The sequence below is a fragment of the Xenopus tropicalis genome, chromosome 7 (genome assembly GCF_000004195.4).
Source record: "Xenopus tropicalis strain Nigerian chromosome 7, UCB_Xtro_10.0, whole genome shotgun sequence".
Lineage (NCBI taxonomy): Eukaryota > Metazoa > Chordata > Amphibia > Anura > Pipidae > Xenopus > Xenopus tropicalis.
In genome coordinates, this window is record NC_030683.2 from 118,441,546 (window position 1) to 118,469,055 (window position 27,510).

At 46.1% G+C, this 27,510-nt stretch overlaps 1 protein-coding gene across 1 annotated transcript in view; it reads left to right on the forward strand.

Annotated features, from left to right (window-relative positions):
* The first annotated feature begins 323 nt into the window (after positions 1-323).
* cadm4 (cell adhesion molecule 4) overlaps positions 324-27,510 on the forward strand; it is a 208,461-nt gene continuing 181,274 nt past the window's right edge. Inside the window, exon 1 of the mRNA XM_002939127.4 lies at positions 324-481. Coding sequence (XP_002939173.1) covers positions 397-481 — 85 coding nt within the window. The 5' untranslated portion in view covers positions 324-396. The remainder of the gene's footprint in view (positions 482-27,510) is intronic.

The following is a 27,510-nucleotide window of genomic DNA, read 5'->3' on the forward strand; positions in this document are numbered from 1 at the left end:
TAGTTCCAGCCCTGGCTACATTATGGGGTTATTATGGGGTATCTACATAATCTATCTGGGATGCTCGCTGTCTGACAGAGAATGGTGGGAGTTGCCATAGAGCTGTACAGCTATTACACCTCCAGCAGAGACAGGGAAAAACAAAAACATGTTCCCCAGACAAATGCAAATAGTCAGAATTCCTTTTCAACAACATTGTCGCCGTTCCTCTCCGGCACCGGGAGGGTTAAAGCGACACCCGCATGGGACTAGTAAACAGTCGCCTCCCTTCTCTGTATAGGGAGAGTGCTCGGGCCCCGCCCCCTCTGCATCTCATTAGCATAGATTAGCGGCAGGGCAGGTGCAGAGGGAGCGGAGAGAAGGCAGCGGCAGAGGCAGCAGGAAGGCTCAGGCACCATGGCTCCGGCACTGGCTCCGGCACTGGCTCTCCTACAGCAACGCTTTGTCCTGGGGATCGTACTGCTGGCCACTGCGGGAACAGGTAGGCACCCACTGGGTGGGGAGGGTGCAAGGGTGCAGCTCTCTATACAATCCCTGTATCCCAGGACGTGCAGGGGGGATCGCAAGCTCCGGAGCTGACAGCTGGGGATCGCAACGCATTGCAGGGCAACGGCAGCCCAAGGGTTAATGGAGAGTGGGTGCCCTTCTGCAGTCTGTGTCCCCTAACCCCTTCCTTGCCGGAATGACCTGCTGCCTTGTGGGTCACCCTGAAACCTCCCCAGGGCATGTAGCTGTTTATTCTGTGCTACTGGGGGGGCAGGAAATCAGGGCTGCAGTTCAACTACAACTCTTGTTTATTTTATTGTGGAGGATGCTGGGAGTTGTAGTTGAACACCAGATCCCCTGCAGCAAGTGATTTTTTCTTGTTGTTTTTTTTTTTTCTCACTGAAGGGGACATCTGGCTACGGAATGGCTCTCTGCCGCAGATACGTTAAACAAAGAGACGTGTGTTTCAGGGGCAGCATCCTCCCATTCGCTGTTCTGCTCGGTACCAACCTCTCCGGCGGAGTTAATGCAGCAGGGCGGCAAGGGTTAATGCCTGGATAAAATAAATCGCCCGCCGTGTCCTTGTCACCTCTAAAAACTTATCCCAGTCCCTGGCAAGCGGGGATTTTCCTGTAGTGAGTAAGAGTGGCAGTGGTACCCACGGGCAGGGAGAGATGACACGGAATCCTTACTCTATGGATGAGGGGGGCTCAGTGGTGTGATGCTGTGTGCCCAAGAGGCTGCTGTCACTGTGTGTGTCTGTGCGCTCCGTCACTTTATGAATGGTGACAAGGGATTTGGAGATTTATGGACGGGGGTTGTCATGGTGTGAAATTGTCCCCTTACAATAAGGCTCCCCCGTCCCCCTATAACTTCTTCGCTCTCTCTACTTCAATTCTATATTTGCCCAGTAATGCCGGGCACCCCTCGCCATGCCCACGCCAACCCAACCTTCATACCCCAGACTTATTGGCTGAATGGGGCCCTCTCTCTAAGCAGGAAACAAATTGCTCAATGTGCCAGTCTCTAGTTTCTTTGTAGACTGCAACTCCCGGCTTATCGCTGGGGTAATGGCTTCAGCTTGAATATGTCAGTTTAAATGATTCAAAATGCTTTTATTAACGTCTTGTCCCCTGTTATTAGGTGCCCCCCCCAAAATAGGGTTTTTCACTCACCTTGAACCCTTTTATTTACAAATTGCATTCATGATTAGAATTTCCCATGTGTGCCATGGGCACCCTGAGTAACACTTCATTAGTGGCTTTAGTCATGTGATATATCTATATATTTCTCTCTCTCTCTCTATATATATATAAGTTTGACGTGTTTTCCATCAAATAAATATTTCTTTATTTGCACTAAGTCCTGTGAGTGCGGCATCTACTTTGGACTGTACTATTTTCTATTATACTACACCCAGGCACATTTGGACTTGGTTAAACGTGAGTGCCTACTTGCATGCATGTTCTATATATATATATATATGTATGTATATACAGTATATGTATATATATTGCACCTCTATATACAGTATAATCCCCGGCAGTATCTGTGCCTCATTATAAAAACCTGGACTCAGAACAGTTCTACTTGGGCTCCGTACCCCTTCCACCTCCACGTGGTCCCAGTACAGACCAGGCTGATAATGAACCTTGTTTTTATCTGGTAACATCATCACCGTCGATATTCCGCCCCCTTTTGCACGTGGCCACACCCACCCCCTGCTAGACCAATCTCTTTGTGCAGCGTGTGATGTCATAGTTTGGGGGGGGGAAGAAATCCTAGTGTCCCTATTTATCACTGGTGAAATCTGGGGACACCTCCTGAAAGCAATGACAATACAATGCCATGTATATATGTATGTATATGTGTATGTATATGTGTATGTATATGTATATGTGTATATATATGTGTATGTATATGTGTATGTATATGTATATGTGTATGTATATGTGTATATATATGTGTATGTATATGTGTATGTATATGTATATATATATATATATATATATATATTTCAGGAGGCAAGAACAGCAAAATCGACGAAAAGGCCAAGGAGGCTGTCGATGTTGCTTCACGGAAATGTTATTGCTTGGTAAAGACAGGCAAGCATTCTACCGTGACTTTGATTCGATTCAGCCAGGAGTGTGGATTTGACCAAATCCTGCCGAAAAAGGCCAACCCCCCCCGGTTGGTAGTGGTACAGTCCCCTATATTTGGGCCCTTTTTGCTGGTTTATCCAACATTGGTCATTAGGAGTCTATTCTGGCCCCCTCCTTGCACTAATGCTCTCTATTACGGTAATGTGCTTTCTGCACTTCCATTGGTCGACTGAGGATGCTGGGAAATTCTTTATCACAATCTGATTGGCCACAATCACTTTATAGGACAGAGAAGCAGGGGGACTATTTGTCCCAGTGTAGGGAGATAAGTACAATCTGTGCTGCGCTGTGTAACTTGCTGGTACTACATAAATAAGTGATGATGATGATGATGGGCACAGCAAATCACTCTAGGCTTCACACTAAAATATTTAGCCTGTGTGTTTGCCGCCTCGGCAGAAGGATGTGTGGGGATGTTTTTTCTCTAACCACCTGTTGTGTATGTGAGTAACAAGCGGGTAACAACAGCGATGAAGGCTCCGAGCGAGGTTTGCAGGAAAGGCAAGAGAAAATTATAGGGAACCTGCACCGCTCAGCCCCTACTTACTCCAAGCCAATAGCAGTTTCCTCTGGGCGAAGTGCACTCTCGGTCCTGTCTTACAGGTTAGGGTCATGTACTGTGCAGTCTGGGAACAGTCAGCCAGCCTATAATTATCATCCCCGCAAACTGTACCAGCCAATGAGAGAAGAAATGGCCATTCAGTATGAACAAAGTGAAATCGTAACAATCATAAAAGCAGGTGCTCTGATTGGCTACCTGCAAAAGTGTAACTGGTTTATTGCATTGCAGAGTAAAAGAGAGAAATAGGCCTGACGCATTTTGAACCCAAAAGTGGGACATTTTTATTATACTACAGAGGGATTAAGAAATATCAGTGCATTGCGTGGCCAAATGTATAAAAGTGTTGTTGTACCACAGGGTGATTAAGAAACATAGGATTGACGCGTTTCGTGGCCAGAAATGTAAATGTTTGATTGTATCACATAGTGAGTAAGGAACACAGGCTTGATGCATTTCGTGGCCAAAGGTGTTAAAGTTTTATTGTATCACATATTGGGTAAGGAACACAGGCTTGATGCATTTCGTGGCCAAAGGTGTTAAAGTTTTATTGTATCACATATTGGGTAAGGAACATAGGCTTGATGCATTTTGTGGCCTAAGGTGTTAAAGTTTTATAGTATCACATAGTGCTTATGGAACATAGGCTTGATGCATTTCATGGCCAAAAGTACAAGTGATATAATTAGGGATGCACTGAATCCAGAATTCGGCCTTTCTCACAGGGTTCGGCTTTGGCTGAATCCATTGGGGTGGATTCAGGGGTTCAGCTGAACCCAAGAAACTGGGTTAGGTCCTATATATAACGTTACATGTATTACACAGTAATCAGGTGAAATAGCCTTGTACATTCTCATATATCTTATAGTGTTTAATAAAAATGGGCAATAAGTTTTATTAAGAAAAGGTTTTATTATGTTATATATGGTCAGCAGAAATAGGCTTGGCACGTTTCTTGCCCAAAAGTGTAAAGTTTTTTTATTACGTTACATAGAGAGACAACGCGTTTTGCGTTGTAGTGCATCTGTCTAGGGACAGAATAAACCCATACCCCACAGATGCCTCTACTTTCCCTTTCTGGGGCACGGTGCATAGCAATAACAGCTGGGTGCAGGGAATTGGGTACCCCCCCCCATTTCCTGAGAAACATCAGCTCCATGCTGACTGATCATTTATATCCCTGGCCTAAATAGAGTAGGTGTCTCCCTGCCGTTGAGTTGCGCAGGCCGCGTTGGTGCCTGATATTTGCTGTGTGTCTGTATATCAGTTCCTGTCACACCTTCTTTTGTAACATAAAGAGAAGCCCTCGGGGGCAAAATGATTCACATGATCCTGTTTACTTCAAGGGCCCGTGCTGGCAAGGTTGCCGAAATGGGGTCAACTTCAGCGTAGGGGTCTGTGCCAAAGGCAGGGGTTCCTAGTGGCATATTCGTAACAAGGGGTTCTCGATAGTTTTATGGGTGCCCCCCAATTTGGCTGCTCCGCCAGGTCACATGACATGAAGCCAAGACGCTGAACCTGTGGGAGACAACTTGCAGGAATGTGTGAGAAAGGGAGGAGCGGGGGCCACAGTTCTGCCTTACCCATAGCGCAGAGGGAGTAACAAGCTACACATTTTTGGCAATTAGAGTGGTTTGCATAGTTTGTTGGATTAAAGAGGCAATTTGTTCTATGAAAATTCTGCAAAAATGTCTTTCATTTCTGCACATTCCTCCTTGGCGTCTGAATGCAGACATGGGGAAAGAAGCTGCCATGCTGATTGCTGGTGCCTTCTACACCCATTTACCCACAGTTGCACCTGATGCAGAGGAAGCAAGGACCTACCTCCTTGGTAGAGAGAACAGTGCGCACATTACTTGCACGCCAAATGGCGGGAATAGCACCAACTGAAATGTTCCGTGTACACACGATAGCGCTCTTTACCACATTAGGCACAATCACATTAGCTACCTTTCCCCCCTTGGGGCTGCAATAAGTCTGGAATTTTGGGCAAAAAAACTGCATTGTGGGTAAAAAAAATGTCAAGTTTGTTCTAAATTGCACTTTTCTCACAGCACTTATGTATCTGACCACTGGTAGGGTGGTTCTGTTGAAATGTCAGAGCACATTTCCTGCATAAGTTTATGCAGTATGGCAACATACTGCCATATCAGATTCTATATCTGTATAACAGAGCATTCTGTCACGGTGGCACATATTCTATTTGATACCCATTGTGCACAGCAGTCCTGCCCTGCTTTATGGCTGAGATTCTAGCTATCTGTATAACAGAGCATTCTGTCACAGTGGCACAGATCCTATCTGATCCCCCCATTGTAAGCAGCAGTCCTGTCCTGCTTTATGGCTGAGATTCTAGCTATCTGTATAACAGAGCATTCTGTCACAGTGGCACAGATCCTATCTGATCCCCCCCATTGTAAGCAGCAGTCCTGCCCTGCTTTATGGCTGAGATTCTAGCTATCTGTATAACAGAGCATTCTGTCACAGTGGCACAGATCCTATCTGATCCCCCCATTGTAAGCAGCAGTCCTGCCCTGCTTTATGGCTGAGATTCTAGCTATCTGTATAACAGAGCATTCTGTCACAGTGGCACAGATCCTATCTGATCCCCCCATTGTAAGCAGCAGTCCTGCCCTGCTTTATGGCTGAGATTCTAGCTATCTGTATAACAGAGCATTCTGTCACAGGACACAGATCCTATCTAAACCCCATTGTGCACAGCAGTCCTGCCCTGCTTTATGGCTGAGGTGCTAGCTATCTGTATAACAGAGCATTCTGTCTCACTGGTGAGATATATATGAACTACATTTACTCCTGAGCAGGATTGTGAGCCGATGATAACAGGATTTAAAGCGCATGTTGTTGAACAAGAATGTCTGTGCCTACACAATGTCTTGTTTAGTAAATTGGGGTAATTTTGAGGAAACAATTTACTGCATTTCGATGTGGTTACAGGGATGTGAGCTCGCATAGGGGCTGGGTAATCAGGCGGCTACAGCGGAGATTCTAGCATTGTGCGAGACCATTCAGACCAAAGTGGTCAGAGATATTATTGTTATTATCCTTTATTTATATAGCACCAACATATTCCGTGGCGTTTTACAGCGAGACAAATAAAATAACGGTAAAGGGAAGAGGTGGCGGTTGCGAATCTTGGGAGTCTTGCGAATGCAACGCGGTAATTACGCACAGACCCCGCTCGTCATGAGATAACGGTTTGTGCCGGAGAAGAAGAAGAGAAAGAAAAAAAAAAAGAAAATTGGATTGCAAAGTCCTCACTCCACAACTTTTTCTGTGCCGTCAGTACTGGGATTTGATCCTTTGATCACGGCGCTGTCATAAATCACTTTGGTGCAAAAGAATCTTGTACATTTTTAAATGATCTGGGGAGAGAGCTCGTCGGGAGTGCGGATCGCCTTCATGCGCCCCAGCCCCGCCGGGACTTCACTTCCGCTCTTTTTATTTCATATTGGGGTGACCCCCCGCCCTCAAGTTTCTCTGTCACTTTGGTGTGGCAAGTCACTGCATAGGCAATGAGCCCTAATTATAAGCTCTGTTTTTTTTTCTGGTTTCCTCTCGGTATAAAAGCAATGCTTAATTAGCTACCATGTTCTTAAAGATGTATTTCAGCTGTCCTAGCACAGAACAGTAAGGGTGAAGACACACAGAGCTACTTAGTAGCAGCTACTTGTCATGGCTACTAAACTCCAGAAAATCCCCTGCCATAGACAATACTGAGAATTGCCTCTGCTAAAACACACGTAGCCGTTTAGTAGCCGTGACAAGTAGCTGCTACTAGTAGCTCTGTGTGTCTTCACCCTAATAGTTAAAGCTGCTATTAGTGATAAGCATTTTTTTGCCAGGTATGGATTCTCCATCTTCAATTTTTTTCTTCAAAACTGCGGCAAAAATTTGCTGCGGCAAAAACAAATTCGCAAAAACATCCATTGACTTTAATGTATTTGGACTGAGAAAAATTGTGGGCATAAGAAAAAATTGTTGCTCGTCAGGAAAAATTGGTAGAGAAAAAAATTTGTTGCATTTGGTAAATTTTTTCCGTTTGCAATTTTTTCAGCAGTTTCGCTAATTTGTAAAATGGGACAGATTCACACATTACGAGGTGCCATGTGTCTTGGTAGCTGCATCCAGGGTTGGAGTGGGCCAGGGGGGCACTGGAACATAATACAGGTGGTCCCCACCATTCCAGACCCAACCCCCATAATGTACATGCAAGGGGGGGGAGGGGGGTTGGGTGGGCAACTGGGGAGTATGCTGGGAATGTGTGGGGGCTGCAGCAATGGCCCCTGGTGTGGCATGGGGGGTCGGACACATTGAAGTCTGACCCTGGCTGCAACATTGTGTGGCCAGTGCTGTGGGAATAGGGACACACAAGCTTTTAGGGCTGCTATATTAGAAGAAATATGGCTAAGTATTGGTACATTCCAGTATGGTTCAGGCAAGTGCCCTTTTCTATTACCCAGCATTCCTTAATCCGCTTTGGCTTTTGGAGGATGAAGGGAATTGTATTCCACAAAACAACTAGAAGGCTGTGTGTGCCACATTGAGTGTTGTAGTTTGGAGGCCCCCAATGCTAATGTTTCTGCAGCAGGTAGCCCAATCGGAAGTTTACCTCCCAACAGTGGTTGCTACGGGTTACAAGGCACGCTGCAAACTTTGGGACTCTTATTACGTGCCTCCGCGAAACTGCCTGAACCCTGCTAATACTCAATTTGCAGTGATGAAAATGTTTATCCGCTGACAATAATGTAAAAAGCGACCTTGGCGCTCCCGCTATGGAGGGTTCTAATAATGTTCAGCCTTGGGTTCTGCACCGCCTGAATGGATCCCTGGGATTTTTGTCTCTCAGACCTTCATTTTTTTTTTCTCTGTGGATAAAATATAATATAGCAGCACATAAAGGCAGAGCGAGATTGGGGGCAGCAATTTCAGCAGAGGAAAAAGCCCCGTGTCAGGCAATTCATGCGCACAACAGAATGTGTGTATAGTGGTGCCAAGGGAAGTACATTACACCGGTGCCCTGCCTTTGTGCAACTCCCCGCGCTGACAAATGGGTCTGCACCCAGACATCAAAGGCTCCTGTAATGCCTCTTCCTTCAGCTCTTATTCCAAACACCCTCCGGCACATAAGGGGGAGACATTTGGAGGTGCCGCGCCAGCACAGTCTTCTCCTGTGTAACCCCACCGACCAGCCAGGGAGGAACCAGCAGCAGGGCCCAGCATGTGTAAAGGTGGCCATACACGGGCCGATTCTAGCCGCCGATATCACTTAGACTGATTCAGCAGCTTATCAGCCTGTGTATGGGCACTACCGACGGGCTTGTCCGACATATGGCATACAGGCAGATCTCAATCAGGCAGGTTTAAAAATTAGTGGGATCATGGACCGCATTTTCTCGTTGATGTGGTCCCCGAACGGACGGACGCCTATACCCGTCATTCTAATTCGACCCTGCCAAGCGAGTGGATCTTAGCGTGTATGGACACCGTTACTGTCATATTGCTGAAGCTGGGCTATCTATCTGTATATCTTTCTATCTACCCATCTATCTATCAATCAGTCTATCTATCTATCTATCTATCTATCTTTCTGTCTGTCTATCTATCTATCTATCTATCTATCATCTATCATCTATCTATCTATCTATCTATCTATCATCTATCATCTATCTATCTATCTATCATCTATCATCTATCATCTATCTATCTATCTATCATCTATCTATCTATCTATCTATCTATCTATCTATCTATCTATCTATCTATCTATCATCTATCATCTATCTCTCTATCTATCTATCATCTATCTATCTATCTATCTATCTATCATCTATCTATCTATCTATATCTATCTATATCCATCTATCTATCATCTATCTATCTATCTATCATCTATCATCTATCTATCTATCTATCATCTATCTATCTATCATCTATCTATCTATCTATCTATCTATATCCATCTATCTATCTATCTATCTATCTATCTATCTATCTATCTATCATCTATCTATCTATCTATCTATCTATCTATCTATCAGCTATCTATCTATCTATCTATCTATCTATCTATCTATCTATCTATCTATCTATATCCATCTATCTATCATCTATCTATCTATCTATCTATCTATCTATCATCTATCTATCTATCTATCTATCTATCTATCTATCTATCTATCATCTATCTATCTATCATCTATCTATATCTATCTATCTATCTATCTATCTATCAGCTATCTATCTGTCTATTTATCTATCTAATATTAAAAAATAATAGGAATGCACCAAAACCACTTTTTTAGGATTCAGATTTGGATTCGAATAACGAACCAAATCTGAATCCTAAATAAGCATATGCTCATTAGGTTTTGGAAGGGTTAAATGTTGAAACATTTTCAACTTCCGTGTTTACATGCCAAAAAGTCACGTGATTTTTAGGATTCGGTTCAGACGGGACCGTGGATTTGGCCGAATCAGAATCCTGCTGAAAAAGGACGAATGTTGGCCGAATCCTGGATTTGGTGCATCCCTATAAAATAATGATAATAAAAGCAAAGTAACACACAGAACAGATTCATTAATGAAAACCCTTACAAAATAAACACACACAACTAGGTTTGGTACGATTGTATTAGTGTGTGTATAGCCTGCTATAGAGTAGGCCCCTCTCTAACATTCTAAAAGTTCATTTCAATGTGAACTTTCCCTGTATCCCTGTAGGTGCCTGTATCCAGTAGGAGAACAGGTGCCAACGCCACTCAGATTTTGTGTTTTATGTACGTATAAAAAAGTATGATTTTCCATTGGCCGGATGCTGCCGGCAGTATAAGCTGAAAATGACAATATAATGTAACAGAAAGAGTTGGATTGAAATATAAATATTTGAATGAGAAATCTAAAAGAGGAAATTCAATATGTGTTCGACAATCTGGCATTCCCAGAGCTGCCATAAAGCATGCCTTTTATTTCTCTTCCCTTCTGCGCCAGGCCTGTCAGATCGTCCCTTTGGGGATTATTCAGGGAGGATGCTGGGAGCTGTAGTTTGTCGGTAGCTGGAGGAAAGTTGGGTATAACTGATGCTGAACAAAGACCTGTTCCTGTACTACAGCCCCCTTCATCTGGCATAGCTATTGGCTCTTGGGTATTTGCCTATTGGCTCTTTGAACAGAGGAATATGACCCCCCTCATGGAGCTTGGTGCACCATTGTGGGTAGCTAATACCAGGAATAATTAGGGAGAATTAAGGTGTCTGTATGGGCTTAAAGCCCAAAGTAGGGTAAAGCTGAGGCTCAGGGGTAGGAGCCGGGCATTTTGCACTGGCAGAGAGCTGCACTTTTGGGTGCATGTATAGTTCTATTTATACAGTGCTACTTGTATATACAGGGCTGTCTGTCTTATACACAAACCATCCAGCAAGGGAGACCCACCCCTGTCATTGCTCCCTTATTTCAGTGTGTGGAAGTCTATTAGATACCATCTGTGTACATGCTGGAACATGCTCCTATGTTTATGGAATCACTTTATAATTAGCAGCGCCGTCTCATGTATGGCAGTGCCCGTGTCTCTCTGTGCTGTCTCATGTATGGCAGTGCCCGTGTCTCTCTGTGCTGTCTCATGTATGGCAGTGCCTGTGTCTCTCTGTGCCGTCTCATGTATGGCAGTGCCTGTGTCTCTCTGTGCCATCTCATGTATGGCAGTGCCCGTGTCTCTCTGTGCCGTCTTATGTATGGCAGTGCCCGTGTCTCTCTGTGCCGTCTCATGTATGGCAGTGCCCGTGTCTCTCTGTGCCGTCTCATGTATGGCAGTGCCTGTGTCTCTCTGTGCCATCTCATGTATGGCAGTGCCTGTGTCTCTCTGTGCCATCTTATGTATGGCAGTGCCTGTGTCTCTCTGTGCCGTCTCATGTATGGCAGTGCCTGTGTCTCTCTGTGCCATCTTATGTATGGCAGTGCCTGTGTCTCTCTGTGCCGTCTCATGTATGGCAGTGCCTGTGTCTCTCTGTGCCATTTCATGTATGGCAGTGCCTGTGTCTCTCTGTGCCTTCTCATGTATGGCAGTGCCTGTGTCTCTCTGTGCCTTCTCATGTATGGCAGTGCCTGTGTCTCTCTGTGCCTTCTCATGTATGGCAGTGCCCGTGTCTCTCTGTGCCTTCTCATGTATGGCAGTGCCTGTGTCTCTCTGAGCCGTCTTATGTATGGCAGTGCCTGTGTCTCTCTGTGCCATCTTATGTATGGCAGTGCCTGTGTCTCTCTGTGCCATCTTATGTATGGCAGTGCCTGTGTCTCTCTGTGCTGCCTCATGTATGGCAGTGCCTGTGTCTCTCTGTGCCATCTTATGTATGGCAGTGCCTGTGTCTCTCTGTGCCATCTCATGTATGGCAGTGCCTGTGTCTCTCTGTGCCATCTTATGTATGGCAGTGCCTGTGTCTCTCTGTGCTGCCTCATGTATGGCAGTGCCTGTGTCTCTCTGTGCCATCTTATGTATGGCAGTGCCTGTGTCTCTCTGTGCCGTCTCATGTATGGCAGTGCCCGTGTCTCTCTGTGCCATCTTATGTATGGCAGTGCCTGTGTCTCTCTGTGCCGTCTCATGTATGGCAGTGCCTGTGTCTCTCTGTGCCGTCTCATGTATGGCAGTGCCTGTTTCTTGCTAAGGCCCCTTCACCGCCTACCCTCCTGCAATGGGGGCCCTGATGGTGCAAATTTAAGACTAAAAACCACACTATACAGTATAATGTAACATATAGTACAGAGACATTATGGAGCAATGTTAGGAAGGCAAGTGCTTAGGATTAGGGTAACTAGTACATACAGACTGGTTACTGGGTTGGGTAGCACTGAGATTGCTTTGTGCCACTATTGTACAAAAAGACAAAGAAACACCCCCTACCACTGCCCTCCCTGCACAGGGTACCACCCCCCTGAAAATGCATAAAGTTCTCCCCCCCGCACTGACCCCTTTCCCTCTTTTCTGGCCTTAAAATGCAGAGCAGTGTAGCAGGGTTGGTGGCCCCCTTGTGTGCCCTTTGTCAGCAATAGTTTTGGACATTTGAATGCTGCAGGTTACACAAGGGACATGCCCAAAATTGCTCTGCGTGTACCAAGGGGACTTGAACCCCAAAAGTCCTTGTGCTAGGGCTACGGATTAGACCACTTCTAGGGTGTATCTGGGACTAAAGGTGGCCACACACGTCCCTTAGGACAATTCTGCAGCTTATCTGCCTATGTATGGGGACGCCCCAAAGGCCCTACCCAACTAATATCTGGTCAAAAAATGGCCAAGTGTCATTTGGGCGGGTTTGATTTTCTAAGTTGGGCCGCATCGGCTCATTGATGGGATCCTTGCTTGTATTGCTTCTATCTCTGATGTTGTAATTCGATTGTTAGCCTGAATTCGCCCGATTTTGGCCACCTTAGCTTAGGGTATTTTAGGGAAAGATCCAAATGACCAAATCTTATAATGGATGGCTGCCTTAAGACTCCAGAGCCAATGGTGCCCTCACATCACCCCCCGGAGGCTCATCTCTCCTGCGCTCAGACTGGGGCAAGGTGTGGCATAATTACTAGTGCAGCAGGACTCTCTCGGCCAGGTTGAAAAATAGAAAATCAACTCTTTTATTGAGAGTGTTGGGAAGAGCAGAAGCAGCTCTGATTGGCTCCCAGGCCTTGTTTATCCAGGCCAAGCCGCAAAGGTGCAGATTTATTAAAGCGGTCACCTCTGTGCTTTGCGGTTTTGAGCAGCTATCCCATTCCTCGTCCATCTATCACTGTCTGAGCTCCGGCTCGCCATCGCCGCTCCTCTTCCCCTCTGCGTCGCATTCCCTTTAGTAATACGCTCATTCATGGGGTGCTGCTGAGACGTCTTCAGTAACAAAGAACATATTGTTAATTAGCCTGGAAATTCATCTGAAACACCCGAAGTATGCCATTTACATGCAATCTGGCGACTTTCAACACAAATCATTTTACATTAGATTTTTCCATTGTTTTGGAACGGGGATGATGAAGGTAACAGCGGGGAAGATGAATTAAGTGGCGGGGAGCAGGATAGCTGCATAGGGCTGATGTACATGGGAAATTATACATCAGCCTCGTGTTTGCTATTTAAAGTGTGGGAAAGGATACATTACTTTTTTTGTCCCCACCCAAACCCAGGCTCTTTCCAGTATAAAGCTATAGGACTGCAATAAAGGTGCTAACTGCTGTCCTATGCCTTTTAGTATGTGTATATGGGCGCCTCTGTGTATGTGCCTATACCTGTGTGCGTATCCGTCTCTCACATTGCACTCACATTTACCTACAGTCTATTGTTATCCTTAAAATGGGTGAGCGCATCCCCTGCATTTCCTAAATGATGGCTTCCTGCTTTGCGTCCAATCAAGCTGTCATTCTGTCTCCCCGTGCTAAGTAATTCCCGGCTTCTCATCAGTCCCTTTTTCTGAGTCACCAAATTAAATGGAGAGGATAAAGAGAGAGAAGTGACAAGGCAGCGAGCAGCATGAGAGAGAGAGAGGGGCTGAGAAGCGGAAGGAAGAGAGACAGCATCTGTCTGAGCGTGACACCTGAAAAATCCATATATTATATCATCTCTCCCTTCTCCATATGCTGTAAGGAATGGCATGTCTCCTCAGTTGGGCTAACTCTATAAATGTCTAAATCTCTGGCTACAGCTTGGTCTAGCTCCGCTGAAATCTCTGATTGGCTACAGATTGATCTAGTGTATAGGTGTCTACATCTCTGATTGGCTACAGGTTGGTCTGGCTCTGTTGGTGGCTACTGGCTGAGCTAACTCTACAAGTATCTATAAATGCCTAAATCTCTGATTGGCTACAGGTTGGTCTGGCTCTATTGGTGGCTACTGGCTGAGCTAACTCTACAAGTATCTATAAATGCCTAAATCTCTGATTGGCTACAGGTTGGTCTGGCTCTATTGGTGGCTACTGGCTGAGCTAACTCTACAAGTATCTATAAATGCCTAAATCTCTGATTGGCTACAGGTTGGTCTGGCTCTATTGGTGGCTACTGGCTGAGCTAACTCTACAAGTATCTATAAATGCCTAAATCTCTGATTGGCTACAGGTTGGTCTGGCTCTATTGGTGGCTACTGGCTGAGCTAACTCTACAAGTATCTATAAATGCCTAAATCTCTGATTGGCTACAGGTTGGTCTGGCTCTGTTGGTGGCTACTGGCTGAGCTAGCTCTACAAATATAAACATTGCAATCCGCTCTTTGGTGAGGGCTAATTCAAACGTGTGGCCCTAGGGCCAAATGATCAAATTTAAAGAGAAGGGCATAGGTGCTGTCAGACTGACCGCATATACAAGAAGATGTGGTCCCCAATCCGACAGGAAAATGAAACCTGCCCGATTAAGATCTGGCCAATTTTAGGCTAGATGTCAGTCACGTGGCAGATAGGCCCATTGGGGGTGCCCATACATGGGCAGATAAGCTACTGAATTGGTCTGAAGGACCCAAGAGGTTGGTATAGCTCTAAAAATGTCTAAATATTTGATTGGATACGGGTTGATATATACTAGCTCTTTTTGTGTCCAACACTGTGATTGGCTACAGGTTGATATAGCTCTATATGTCTAAATCTCTGATTGGATACAGGTTGCTATAGCTATATTTGTGTCTAATACTGTGATTGGCTACAGCTTGATGTAGCTCTGTAAATATCTAAATCTCTGATTGGTTACAGGTTGATCTAGCTCTATATGTATCTAAATCTCTGATTGGCTACAGGTTGATCTCTCATTGCTTACAGGTTGGCCCAGTGTCTAAATATCTGATGGGTCTAGCTCTATGAAATTTCTAATTATCTGATTTTACAGCTTGGTCTTGCATTTTTGCCCCTGACCAAAACACCACCCAATGGTGCTACCTGACCAGAAAAGAGAGATGTGTGCAGTAGGGTTGGTGGCCACCATTAATCTCGACCACACTTCTTGGCCCTGGCTCTCTGGTGGCAATCACTGACCAAAAGTCTATCAGAAGATAAAGGTGGACAAGGGGGGGTCTAGTTGGTGCAATTGGAGAGAGTTGGCCCACTGAGCATAAAAAAGGTTTCCTTTTCCTTTAATTAACAATAGGTTGGTCAATTAGACAATGTCCTGATTTTCACATAGGAGGGGAGTTCATTACAGTAGCTACATTGTAATAAATGTGTCAATAAATGTTGCATTTTAACATGGTTCAGATTAGACGTTGGGGGGGGGGGGTTGTTTCAGTTGCCTGGGGTGAAGCAATTTTCCCTCCCACCATCACATTTCTCTCTTCCCTGCCTCACTGTATTATGTTCCCTTCAGGGGATGCTGGCAGTTGTCATTCAGCGAGAGCTTGAGAGCTGTAGGATGGACGCGTTCCGCTATTCATCCCATTGATCTGTTTGGTGCCTTTCAGTCCTCCCATGCCCAGTGTGCCCACCTCTCTCTCCATGGCTATCTCTCCCCCATCTCCTCTCTCTTAGTGGCACTTGGCTTGGCACAATTTAGCGACTCTGAGCTCTATAGGGAGGTTAAGCCTTGCAGAGGGCAGGACAGGCAGTGCCATGTCCATTCAGTTTTTGTGCCTGGCTGTGACTTTTCCTTCCATATTGCTCTTTGCCTCCCACCTCTAGAGCGCAGGGCTGTCTTATCGTGGCCAACAGATGCCTCCTGTGAAATTGCTTTTCTACAAATCAATAGCTGAACTGCTTCCAGAGGCCAGGTCACATCCCCCCCGCAGTGCATAGCTCCGCAGCACATAACACCGAGCCTTGCGGAGAGCATTGCACCTCTCTGTGCCCCCCTGCATTTAATCTCTGTATCCCACATGGTACTTAGATCCCCCTATCCTTCTCTACATGTGGGGTTATCAGAGAGGGACCAATGAGTACCGTGTAGCTGCATTGTACACAGTGTTGGACTGGGCCGGTGGGGCACCAAGTAAAAACCCAGTGAGCCCAGTGGTCCCCGCTGACCAATGCCTTCTGCCCCCCTCACCAGTAACTGCAGGTGCTAGTGCGATATATGGTGGAGGCAGGGTTGGCACCTTTGACGCGGTATAAACCCTGACAAAGGGGCGTGCATGATGACATTGGTGCCGTACGTCGCCAACATCATCACATAAACTGCAAGGTCATCACATTTTGGTTGCATGATGGTTTCAGGGGGGCTCTTGCATCCGTTGGATGTGACATTCTGAAAACTGGCCAGAAGGTATTGACCTGGACAACCCCTTGGAACTGGGCTGTCCGGGTCAAAACTGGACAGAGGCAACTCTAGGTGGGGATACACAAAAGTGTAGCAGCTCCTCACAGGGGATGGGGGGCCCCCAAGCAACAATTTTTGGCCCCCAGTCCGACACTGATTATAAATGCTCCCACTGCGCAGAGCAATCTCTGCCACTTACTCCACTAATCTCTTCGAACTCTGTATATTATGTTTGTATTGAATATGGGGGCGCAGAGATTGTTGGGGATTTCTAGAGCCATAAAATAATGTCTGTTAAATAACGACAGCAGTAATAAAGCCCAAGGTGGCCTTATATAATCTTATTTATCTACCCGTTAGCTATTTTGTGCGGCGTTGTGCGTACTTAGCCGCCTGTCTGTGCAATGTTTGGACGGGGTTTTTAGCATTCTGTATACAGATGGCGGCAACTGCTCTGAATAAATATCCAGCAGTCTGTTAGCACTTTGTGCCTCTGTTGAGTTTCATTGATCGGCGCTGGCGAGTGGAGCTGTGCGTTCGCTGTTTGGCCCTGCCGCAGGAAGGGCCCCTGAGAGAAGGGGGTCAGGCCTCGCAATCATGGAGGAGGAAGCCTGCACGGACTCACTGCCCTTACTTCTGTATGTGCGCTCAGCCCAGCGGTGCCACCAACTGTTATCTTTATCCAATATTAAAGCGGAAGTATCGTTTTTTAGCAGAAAACGCTTCCTTGAGATGTTATTGCAGTTACACAATTGATAACTTTGTCACTTGCAGTACTAGTTGTCGCCTGCATTGCAGGGAGGCAGCTCCTTTCTATAGGGTAGCACTGCGTTCTCTAAGCGGTTGGTATTTCGGCTTCAACTAAATAAACTGTTTTCATGAAAATATACTTTTTTAGTAGTATGTGCCATTGGGTAATCTTAAACAGAAAACTGCCATTTTAAGTACCAAGGGCCGCCCCCTGTGTTCATAGGATTTACAGTGCTTACAAACAAGCCAAGGCACACATACATGCTAGGCCCCATCAGCCAATGAATGGACAGAGTTCTGGCTTTTACTCCCACACTACTTCCTGTTACAGTTAGAGCTGCATTATTTCCTGTCAGCTGATCTCTGAGGGAGCACACAGCCCATCACTAAATGGCGGCTCAAGGGAAAGGATGTACAAGGGCAATATTTACTGATATATATATTCCAGTTTGGTACAATTAATAGGCCACTTTATATGATATAAACAATCTGTTGGTTACGTATTCATTCTGGGGGTATAGTTTTCTTTAATCGCTTACAGGGTGCGGATAAGAAGTAACAACACCCCCCCCCCCAGCTATGGCTATTGCCTGGAAGCGCTAGTGGAATGATTGTCTGTTTTTTTTCAAGCCTCCAATGGCTTCAGCCCTCCTCGCATTGACTTCCAGCCTAACTTGCTATGTCATACCAATTCCACTCTTCGCTAAAGAACAGAGTCATTTTTACTTACATTTTGCTGCCTTTAGCGCTGAGCTTTCCTGTTGTCAGATCAATAGAATCAATCTTATACTGCATAATTTCCACCTCCTCCTCACACTCGCTCCGTTCCCCCTAGCACCATGTACGCCTAGCCAACTATTTACCCGACACTTCAACAACTGCACCATTTCCCGCTGCTTTGGCCAGGGCCGCCACTCCCATACACTTTGTTATAGGGGCCATTACTATAGTGTCAGGCTTGTGGGCACAGAGTTTTATGAGCCGGGCATCTTCGCTTTGCTGTACCTACTCTCTTTATTTGGCAGCTTTATAGGGCTACTAATCCTTTACATTTTTCTGCAGGATTGTGTTTAGTACATGGGAATAACCATACTGATTTCGAATTTATTGTAACCGGGTTATAACATAAGAGGATGCATATGGGAGGTGATAATAATGCTTGTAGCTTGCTGGACAATGTGAACATCACAGTGCAATGCATTGTGGGTGATGTAGTTCCTGCATGCTGTCTGTAAGCTGTGGAGAAGTTGTTATAATTTGTAACATCAGTGTTTTAGTCCCTCCTCCCCTGCCAGGATTTCAAATGATGCAGAAAGAGAAGAACTGTTTTGCAGTTGGATTTCAACATATAAAATGGTATTTATTCATATTTTTTGACAGAACAGTGATAGGTTTAGGGGTTTCTGTGTTGTTTGGGGCTCTTTAACAACTCTGGTTCAGAAGCGGAGTTCCCCTTCATAACTTCATATTCAGGCCCTCTCCCATTCTTATTCCTGTGTCTTATTCAAACCTCTCCCTCGTTGCTAAGGCAAATAAGACCCTAGTAACCATATAGCTGCTGAGATTCAGAAACTGAAGAGCTGCTGAACAGAAAGCTATATAACTGAAAAAATGTAAAAAATAAAAAAAAACATGCGCATCTCCCTAGAGCCCCTAAATGTCATCTGCAGTGGCCAGGAACGATGGTGGTACATTCCAGTAGAGGTCAGCAGTAGTGTTTGCAGTTAGCCCCCCAACCCACCCCCAATGTCCCAGCCAGACATTACATTTTTAAGTCCGGAGCCGACTGCCAGTGACTGACAGTTGCATCGCGAATCATGTAGAATTGGCAGAATGAGAAGGAACTTGCTTTTGTCAGTTTCCCAATTTGTGTCCTTGCTTATATTTTGTAAAACTGATTGTCTGGAGCTTGAGCGGAATTAGCAGTGACACGGAGGACTGATCAAGGAATACAGAACAGGGCCCGGGACGTCCGAAATATTTATCCTTGTCTGCTTGACTCCTGCATGCACGGCGCTCCGAGCAGCCGCGGTTAAAGGGGGTTAACGCCGAGCGCCTTCATTTCTTCTCTGCTAATCGTTCGGTGGTGAAAAGCTTCATTTTTCAGCCTCCCAGCCACACAGATAGTGCAGTCAGCATGGATAAAGTGATAGTCGCTGCCTCTGGAGTGAATAGAGATGATTACAATCTCTGTGTCACATACAGGTGACCTACAAGAAAACAGATACCCTATGTGGCCATCCTCGGCTACTGCTAAGTAATTAGAACCAGGGAGGCCGACATACAGCAGTATGGGAATCCCAGTGTCTATTGAAGGACAGGGCTGGCTTTTATCATTGGTGGAGCCATAAGCAAGGGCCACAGGACTGTCCAAAATATGGTCCTTTAGCAGTGCTGGGAGTGTAATGAAGGGCTGCAAAATGGGCAACACTAATATAAGTGTTTTCTGTACACCCCCAACTTTCTCTTGCCCACCCTCGTAGCCAACTGGGCCACTGAGGTTTACAAACAACATCACATCAATGTTCCTCTTAATTAGGTTTTGACCTGATCAGAACCAATTGAAATCAAGAAGGAAGACTTCAGAATTTCAGCATTATGTGTTGTCTAATTAGAGCTGTGATCCCCAAGCAGTGGCTCACAATCAATAGGTTATCCATGTAATATTGAAATCATAAACCTATCATTGGTCATTGGATAAAAAGCACAGGGTGAGTGTAGAGACCAGGAAGGAATAAGGTGCAGGGGATAATGTGGCCAGGAAAGAGATGGAGGCATAAAAAGAGAAATAGCAAGTGGGAGAAAGAGTATAAGTCGGGTGGGAGAAGATGGAGTAGATAGTGAATAGGGCGGGAGTAGATGGGATAGATAGTGGATAGGGCGGGAGTAGATGGGGTAGATAGTGGATAGGGCGGGAGTAGATGGAAAAGATATTGGATAGGGCGGGAGTAGATGGAGAAGATATTGGATAGGGCGGGAGTAGATGGAGAACATAGTGGATAGGGTGGGAGTAGATGGAGTAGATCTAGTAGATAGGATGTGCATTAAGGGGGGAGGCAAAGAAAGAAAGAAAGGGCAAGAGATTGAGGGCAAAAGAAATTGCAGTAGGAGAGAAGGAGAAAGAAGTAGAGAGGTTGGGTAGACAAGGAGGAAGAGGAGGTTAGGGAGAAGAAGCAGGTGAAAAATAGGGTCATGGAGAGAGAGGGAGAAGTAAAGGAAGATAGTAAAGTTGGGTGAGTAGGAAAGAGTGGGGAAAGTAAAGGGTGGGCAAGAAAAGAGAGGGAGACACAGAACAGGAAAGGAGCACCGAGACGGCACTAGGCACAAACTTTAAGGGACCCTATAAATACATTTTTACGTCTATGTGTATATTTGTCCCCCTCCTCCTTTTTTCATATTTGAATAATGCTATCCTTCTCCTGGTATCTAATTAAGTTCAGTGTCTTTAATTACCCAATGACCAGTCATTATGATTATTAATTACCCAAAGACCAGGCATTATGATTATGAGGTTGTTGCACCTACTGGGGCGTCATTTTAACCTTAGCCTCCGCTAATTGCCGTGCTTGAGATGCCGTCTTGGTGCTGAGAAGGCTCCAATGTTTCTGTGCCATTTCACCCCATTTATTTGTATTCTGTGATACACACTGGCTCTCCGACTGGCACAGTAATCAATAGAAAGCTGTTCTCTGCTCAGGGCTGCCACCAGCCTTATGTTTCTTCATTTATCCTGATTGGCTCATTCACTGGCCTTTATAAAAAAAAATAACCCCCCCCCCCCAAAAAAAACCATCATAAACATAAACAAAAGTTTATAACTGCAATCTCGTTATGTCATTGTATGGCCTGATAGACTCCATAGTGCAGCCATCGAGCGCCTCGTTTGTGAGATCAGAACCACAATGCGCTGTATTATACCTTTTAATTTATGTGCAGTAAAAACCTGACTTGTTTACAGCCAATAAATAACGTAACTGAGTGTATCGCACTTGCTCAGTAAAACGTATCTATAAAGCAATTACTGCATAAGTTGGTGGGTTGAGGGAGGGTAATTGGGCGTTGGGAATCCCCTTCAAACCAGAAGCTAAGAGAGACGCGTTCATATCCATTTTTTACACCAGGTGGAGCTGTGTATGTCGTATTTGCTACAGTTAGTAGGCCAGTTTTTTGTAGGTTGTTACGGGACATATGAACGCCAAAGACATTACCAATGTGAAAACTGGGACATTACTGCCCACACCCCAAATCCACCCTAAATTTGCCCCAGTCCACCCTTACTCCACCCTGCCTTTTCTGTATTCCACGTGCTTTTAGTTTGGAGGCTCATCATCTGCTATTAGCTCTGGGTGCCCATACCAACCTATAGTTGCACCAGTAGGTGCCTATTAGGGCAGAATAACATAGCGCTTGCTTGGGTGGCATTGCCATTTATGGTTCACAGGGCAGATGTCCATTTAATTTAATGTCCAACTGCAAGTCTATATTTAATCTCAGTGGTATCATCCATTGGTGTCTGAGTCTCAGTGGTACATTCCGCAGCCTTTTTTGGATCTCATTGGTTCTGGGATCTCAGTGGTACCTTTTATCTTTATCATCGTGGTACTTTTTCTAGATTGAAGTGGTATAATTCAAACCCTATGGCTGCCCCCTTCTGCCTTTTTCTCTCTCATTGTCTATCAGTAAAGGGAGGAGGGCTTTGCCCAGGGCACAGGTGCGGGAGCTAATGGAGAAGGGACAGGGCGTGATTCAGCAGCCGGGCACTGGAAAATGTAATTAACCTCCGACTATTTAGAGCACAAACAAGACCTACTTTCCCCCAAAGCTCTGTGCCTAGCATCCCTCCCTGCCCCCGGTTGGGAGCATCTGTGCCCTAGCTAATAACCCCTTTCATATGAGTGAGGGGGGAAACAATTCCTATCGCACCTCTCTGTAGACAATTACAGACAATCTACTTTAATAAACCAAAGGGGGGCATCTATATTTATAGGGCAGAAATATTGAAATTATGTACACTATCCTTTTAAAGAGCCATAGAGCGGTCGATGGAAGAAGATACACAACAATTGAACTGTAATGATAATTAATTGTTAATCCCAATTAGTATTACTTCATATTAGTCTTTACCCAGTTCACATACAGACTAGGTCCAGTTTCATCAGAAGCCTATAAGCCCACCAATAAAGGGCTTCTTCTTGACATTTTGGCAGTTGCACTCCCCTACACTAAAAGAACAGAATTTCCAGTTATAAAAATAAAAAATACAGCTCTTATAGTTACTATAGGGCAGGAGGAGGAAGACCACGCAAACACAGGGAGATTATGGAAACTTTGTGCCCTGGTTGGATTTGAACCTATAATGTCAACCACAGTGCCACTATGATGCCTATAGCATACACAAGGGCCACAAACACTTGTACAGATATCAGCCTTTGAGGAACAGCCACATATCGCCCCTAAGGATATTTCTTTAATACGTCCAATAGAAGTGTCTTCTGGCAATAAAAGCCTCAGGCCGGAGGCGCCCACTGGCAGCCCTTGCCCATCTCCTGATCCTGATTAGTAGGGACAGTCTCAGCCTAACCCAGTTTGTTAGAGATTTCCCTCAGGACAAACGCCAGTGATCTGTAGCAAGAAAGGAGTTGCATGATAAAGGGCCATAGTGTCCTTGGAATTCTGTATGAGACGCAGCTTGAAAGCACGGGCAGTGCGCTCAGGAAATGAGGATTCTGTATTCAGTGTGTGAGCCAGGCTAGTGGGGTTTTATTTAATGGTAGTGCGGCCTGCAGCAAGAAACTGCCGATGGGTCCTAGGCTTTAGAGTTATGTATATGAGACAGAAGTGTCTAACCTATCTACCGTCTTCCTGTCATTGCACCCAGACACATTATTCGGCTGTCAGTATTCATCAGGAATGTATGGACTGTTGTCATCTTACCCTACATACCTACTGTTCCGTAGTCCTCTATCTACTATACCTGCTATCCCACAGCCCCAGTCCCTTCCCAGAGGCTATTATCCCCCCACTGCTACTATAGGCACCATCTCTCCCTACTATACCTGCTATCCCACAGCCCCAGTCCCTTCCCAGAGGCTATTATCCCACTGCTACTATAGGCACCATCTCTCCCTACTATACCTGCTATCCCACAGCCCCAGTCCCTTCCCAGAGGCTATTATCCCACTGCTACTATAGGCACCATCTCTCCCTACTATACCTGCTATCCCACAGCCACAGTCCCTTCCCAGAGGCTATTATCCCACTGCTATTATAGGCACCATCTCTCCCTACTATACCTGCTATCCCACAGCCCCAGTCCCTTCCCAGAGGCTATTATCCCCCCACTGCTACTATAGGCACCATCTCTCCCTACTATACCTGCTATCCCACAGCCCCAGTCCCTTCCCAGAGGCTATTATCCCACTGCTACTATAGGCACCATCTCTCCCTACTATACCTGCTATCCCACAGCCCCAGTCCCTTCCCAGAGGCTATTATCCCCCACTGCTACTATAGGCACCATCTCTCCCTACTATACCTGCTATCCCACAGCCCCAGTCCCTTCCCAGAGGCTATTATCCCCCCACTGCTACTATAGGCACCATCTCTCCCTACTATACCTGCTATCCCACAGCCCCAGTCCCTTCCCAGAGGCTATTATCCCCCCACTGCTACTATAGGCACCATCTCTCCCTACTATACCTGCTATCCCACAGCCCCAGTCCCTTCCCAGAGGCTATTATCCCCCCACTGCTACTATAGGCACCATCTCTCCCTACTATACCTGCTATCCCACAGCCCCAGTCCCTTCCCAGAGGCTATTATCCCCCCACTGCTACTATAGGCACCATCTCTCCCTACTATACCTGCTATCCCACAACCCCAGTCCCTTCCCAGAGGCTATTATCCCCCACTGCTACTATAGGCACCATCTCTCCCTACTATACCTGCTATCCCACAGCCCCAGTCCCTTCCCAGAGGCTATTATCCCCCCACTGCTACTATAGGCACCATCTCTCCCTACTATACCTGCTATCCCACAGCCCCAGTCCCTTCCCAGAGACTATTATCCCCCCACTGCTACTATAGGCACCATCTCTCCCTACTATACCTGCTATCCCACAGCCCCAGTCCCTTCCCAGAGGCTATTATCCCCCCACTGCTACTATAGGCACAATCTCTCCCTACTATACCTGCTATCCCACAGCCCCAGTCCCTTCCCAGAGGCTATTATCCCCCCACGGCTACTATAGGCACCATCTCTCCCTACTATACCTGCTATCCCACAGCCCCAGTCCCTTCCCAGAGGCTATTATCCCACTGCTACTATAGGCACCATCTCTCCCTACTATACCTGCTATCCCACAGCCCCAGTCCCTTCCCAGAGGCTATTATCCCCCCACTGCTACTATAGGCACCATCTCTCCCTACTATACCTGCTATCCCACAGCCCCAGTCCCTTCCCAGAGGCTATTATCCCCCCACTGCTACTATAGGCACCATCTCTCCCTACTATACCTGCTATCCCACAGCCCCAGCCCCTTCCCAGATGCTACTACTGTTATGTAGGGCTTTGGACCCTGTGTTTGGACCCCAGTATATACAGCTATAAAAGAAGGATTTAGCAGCTTAATAATGTAGTCAAGCCCTCATGTGTAACTAACCTGGCCACACTAGGTCATCGACAGGAACGTCTAGTGTTAGAAGCAGCCTGGGTAGGTATCAATCCATTCATTTGTATCAAACGCCGCCACTTCCTTCCCCGGGGAAATCAGACCATGGACACATTAATCTTCCCATTCGGTGGTTTGTTTATTTTCGGAGATTTTAATTAGGTTTAATATTCAGTCAAATGATTTTAGGAGGATTCTGTATCTGTCTGGAAATTAAGGAAATGAAAAGGTTTAGTAAAGACGTCAGCGTGCGACGCTTCACTACGCAGAGGAAAGGGACATTTTTTTGGACATTTTTGTGGCTTTTGAGTCCTGTGTGTGTTGTTAGGGGTAATCACAAGCAAAAAACCTATAAAATAAATATTTATATATAATAAATATGCTTTAACCCAACTGATTCATCAGTGGCCCTATATCGCCCCTTTCTGGGATTTTTCTAGTTATAGGATCCTCTATGGGGATCAGACAGACATATGTCTGTCTGATCCCCATAGAGGATCCTATAACTCTCCATGGAACTTACTACCCTGCCAGTGCTGTATTCATAGCAAAATGCTATTGTGGGTTCAGGGAGTTGCAGTTTAAAAGTAAGGGCCGCTGGTTAGTTTTATATTATATTAAAAATGCCTATTTGCTCTGGTCCCCATTATGAGCAGAGACAGCCCTTCCAGTCTATGGGAGTAGAACAAATGATTACTGGAAATGCTGGAAAGGCTCATTGAAGCCTTGCGCTGGCTAATTTGTAATCCCCTGAACACCAGTACAGAGGCCATTTCCGTCGGTGTTATGACTTGGCCAAACGTGAGCCGGTGCCGATGACCTCCTAATGGCGTCTGGATGCGCGGCCGGAGGTGGGGGCGAGGCTGTTTATGGGGAGCAGCACATGGTAAATTGGCTGATTTCACACCTTCCATCCTGTGACTCAGAATAATTACATTATCTGAAAATAGCTCTTGTACCGAATACTGGTGCAATTATACATCCGTCTGTCTGTCTGTCTGTGGGTAGCCATGGTGCTCAGCCTCTAAGCTGCTCCTGCCCTGTACAGTACTTATCTCTCGCCTGTCTCCCCCCATTCTCTCTCTTCCCCTCTTCTCCCCCCTCTTAAGGTCCCCTTACACTTTAAGATCCACTCGCTTGGCGAGGTACTTCTTCTGATATCCCCACCTACTTCTTCTGATATCCCCACCTACGGAGGGCGATATCGGGCGAATATAGGCTATATAGGGGACCGCATCAATGAGCCGAGGCGGTCCCCGATCCGACTAAATTTTTGAACCTGCCCGAACGATATCTGGCCGATTTTAGGCCAGATATCAGTCGGGCAGGCCTGTCGTTGCTGCCCCTAAACAGGCCGATAAGCTGCCGAGTCGGTCCAAGGGACTGATATCAGCAGCCAGAATCGGCCCGTGTATGGCCGCCTTTACTCACTGTAGTATTGTCCTCTTCCCCCCCTTACTCACTGTAGTATTGTCCTCTTCCCCCCTTACTCACTGTAGTATTGTCCTCTTCCGCCCCTTACTCACTGTAGTATTGTCCTCTTCCCCCCTTACTCACTGTAGTATTGTCCTCTTCCCCCCTTACTCACTGTAGTATTGTCCTCTTCCCCCCCTTACTCACTGTAGTATTGTCCTCTTCCCCCCCTTACTCACTGTAGTATTGTCCTCTTCCCCCCTTACTCACTGTAGTATTGTCCTCTTCCCCCCCTTACTCACTGTAGTATTGTCCTCTTCCCCCCTTACTCACTGTAGTATTGTCCTCTTCCCCCCCTTACTCACTATAGTATTGTCCTCTTCTCCCCCTTACTCACTGTAGTATTGTCCTCTTCCCCCCCTTACTCACTGTAGTATTGTCCTCTTCCCCCCCTTACTCACTGTAGGATTGTCCTCTTCCCCCCCTTACTCACTGTAGGATTGTCCTCTTCTCCCCTAGTTTTATACCCTCTCTCTCTCTCTTTCTCTTACTCTCTTACTCACTATCCCTTACTTTCCTTTCCCCATTTACATTCTGTCTCTTCCCCCCCCAGCGCTTTCTCTTCTGCCTTGATTTATTCTGCCCCTCTCTACATTGCACCCCTCTCGCACACTGTCTCTTATTCCCATCTGCTCTCTCTCATCTCCATCTCCCCTTTGCTGCTTATTTTACCCCCTCTCTTTAGATTTCATAGCATCCCCCCCCCATATTGCTCCTTATCATCTTCTTGTTCTGATACCCCCATTCTCCCCCCCCCAGCAGTCTGTCTGTCTGTCTGTCTCTAGAGCAGGAACGGACAACCTGTGGCCGTGCAGATGCGGTGCGGTGTGCAGCTCAGAGAATCCCGCGGTTTGCGTACGAGCTGTTATTCTATACAATTTGGAGTCTGTCACGTTTCCCAAGCTGGTTACAGACCTCCCCCCATGTTTTCCTCCATTAAGTGTTTGTTATAGATTGCTTCGCAGCGACTTTCTAGTTCATCCAGCGGAAAGGGTTAAGGATCCAGTTTCATCCGCTTGGCTTGTGATCCCAAAACACTCCAGTGGCGGAGAGAGAGGAGGAGGCCTGTTTGTCATATTTCTCTTCCTCCGCTGGCTCTAATGTCTCATCTCCATACACATTAACCCTTCTACCCCTGGAGAACACTGGGCCCAAGCCTAGAACACCATTACTTGCCCCCCCCCATTATATATCCGCTT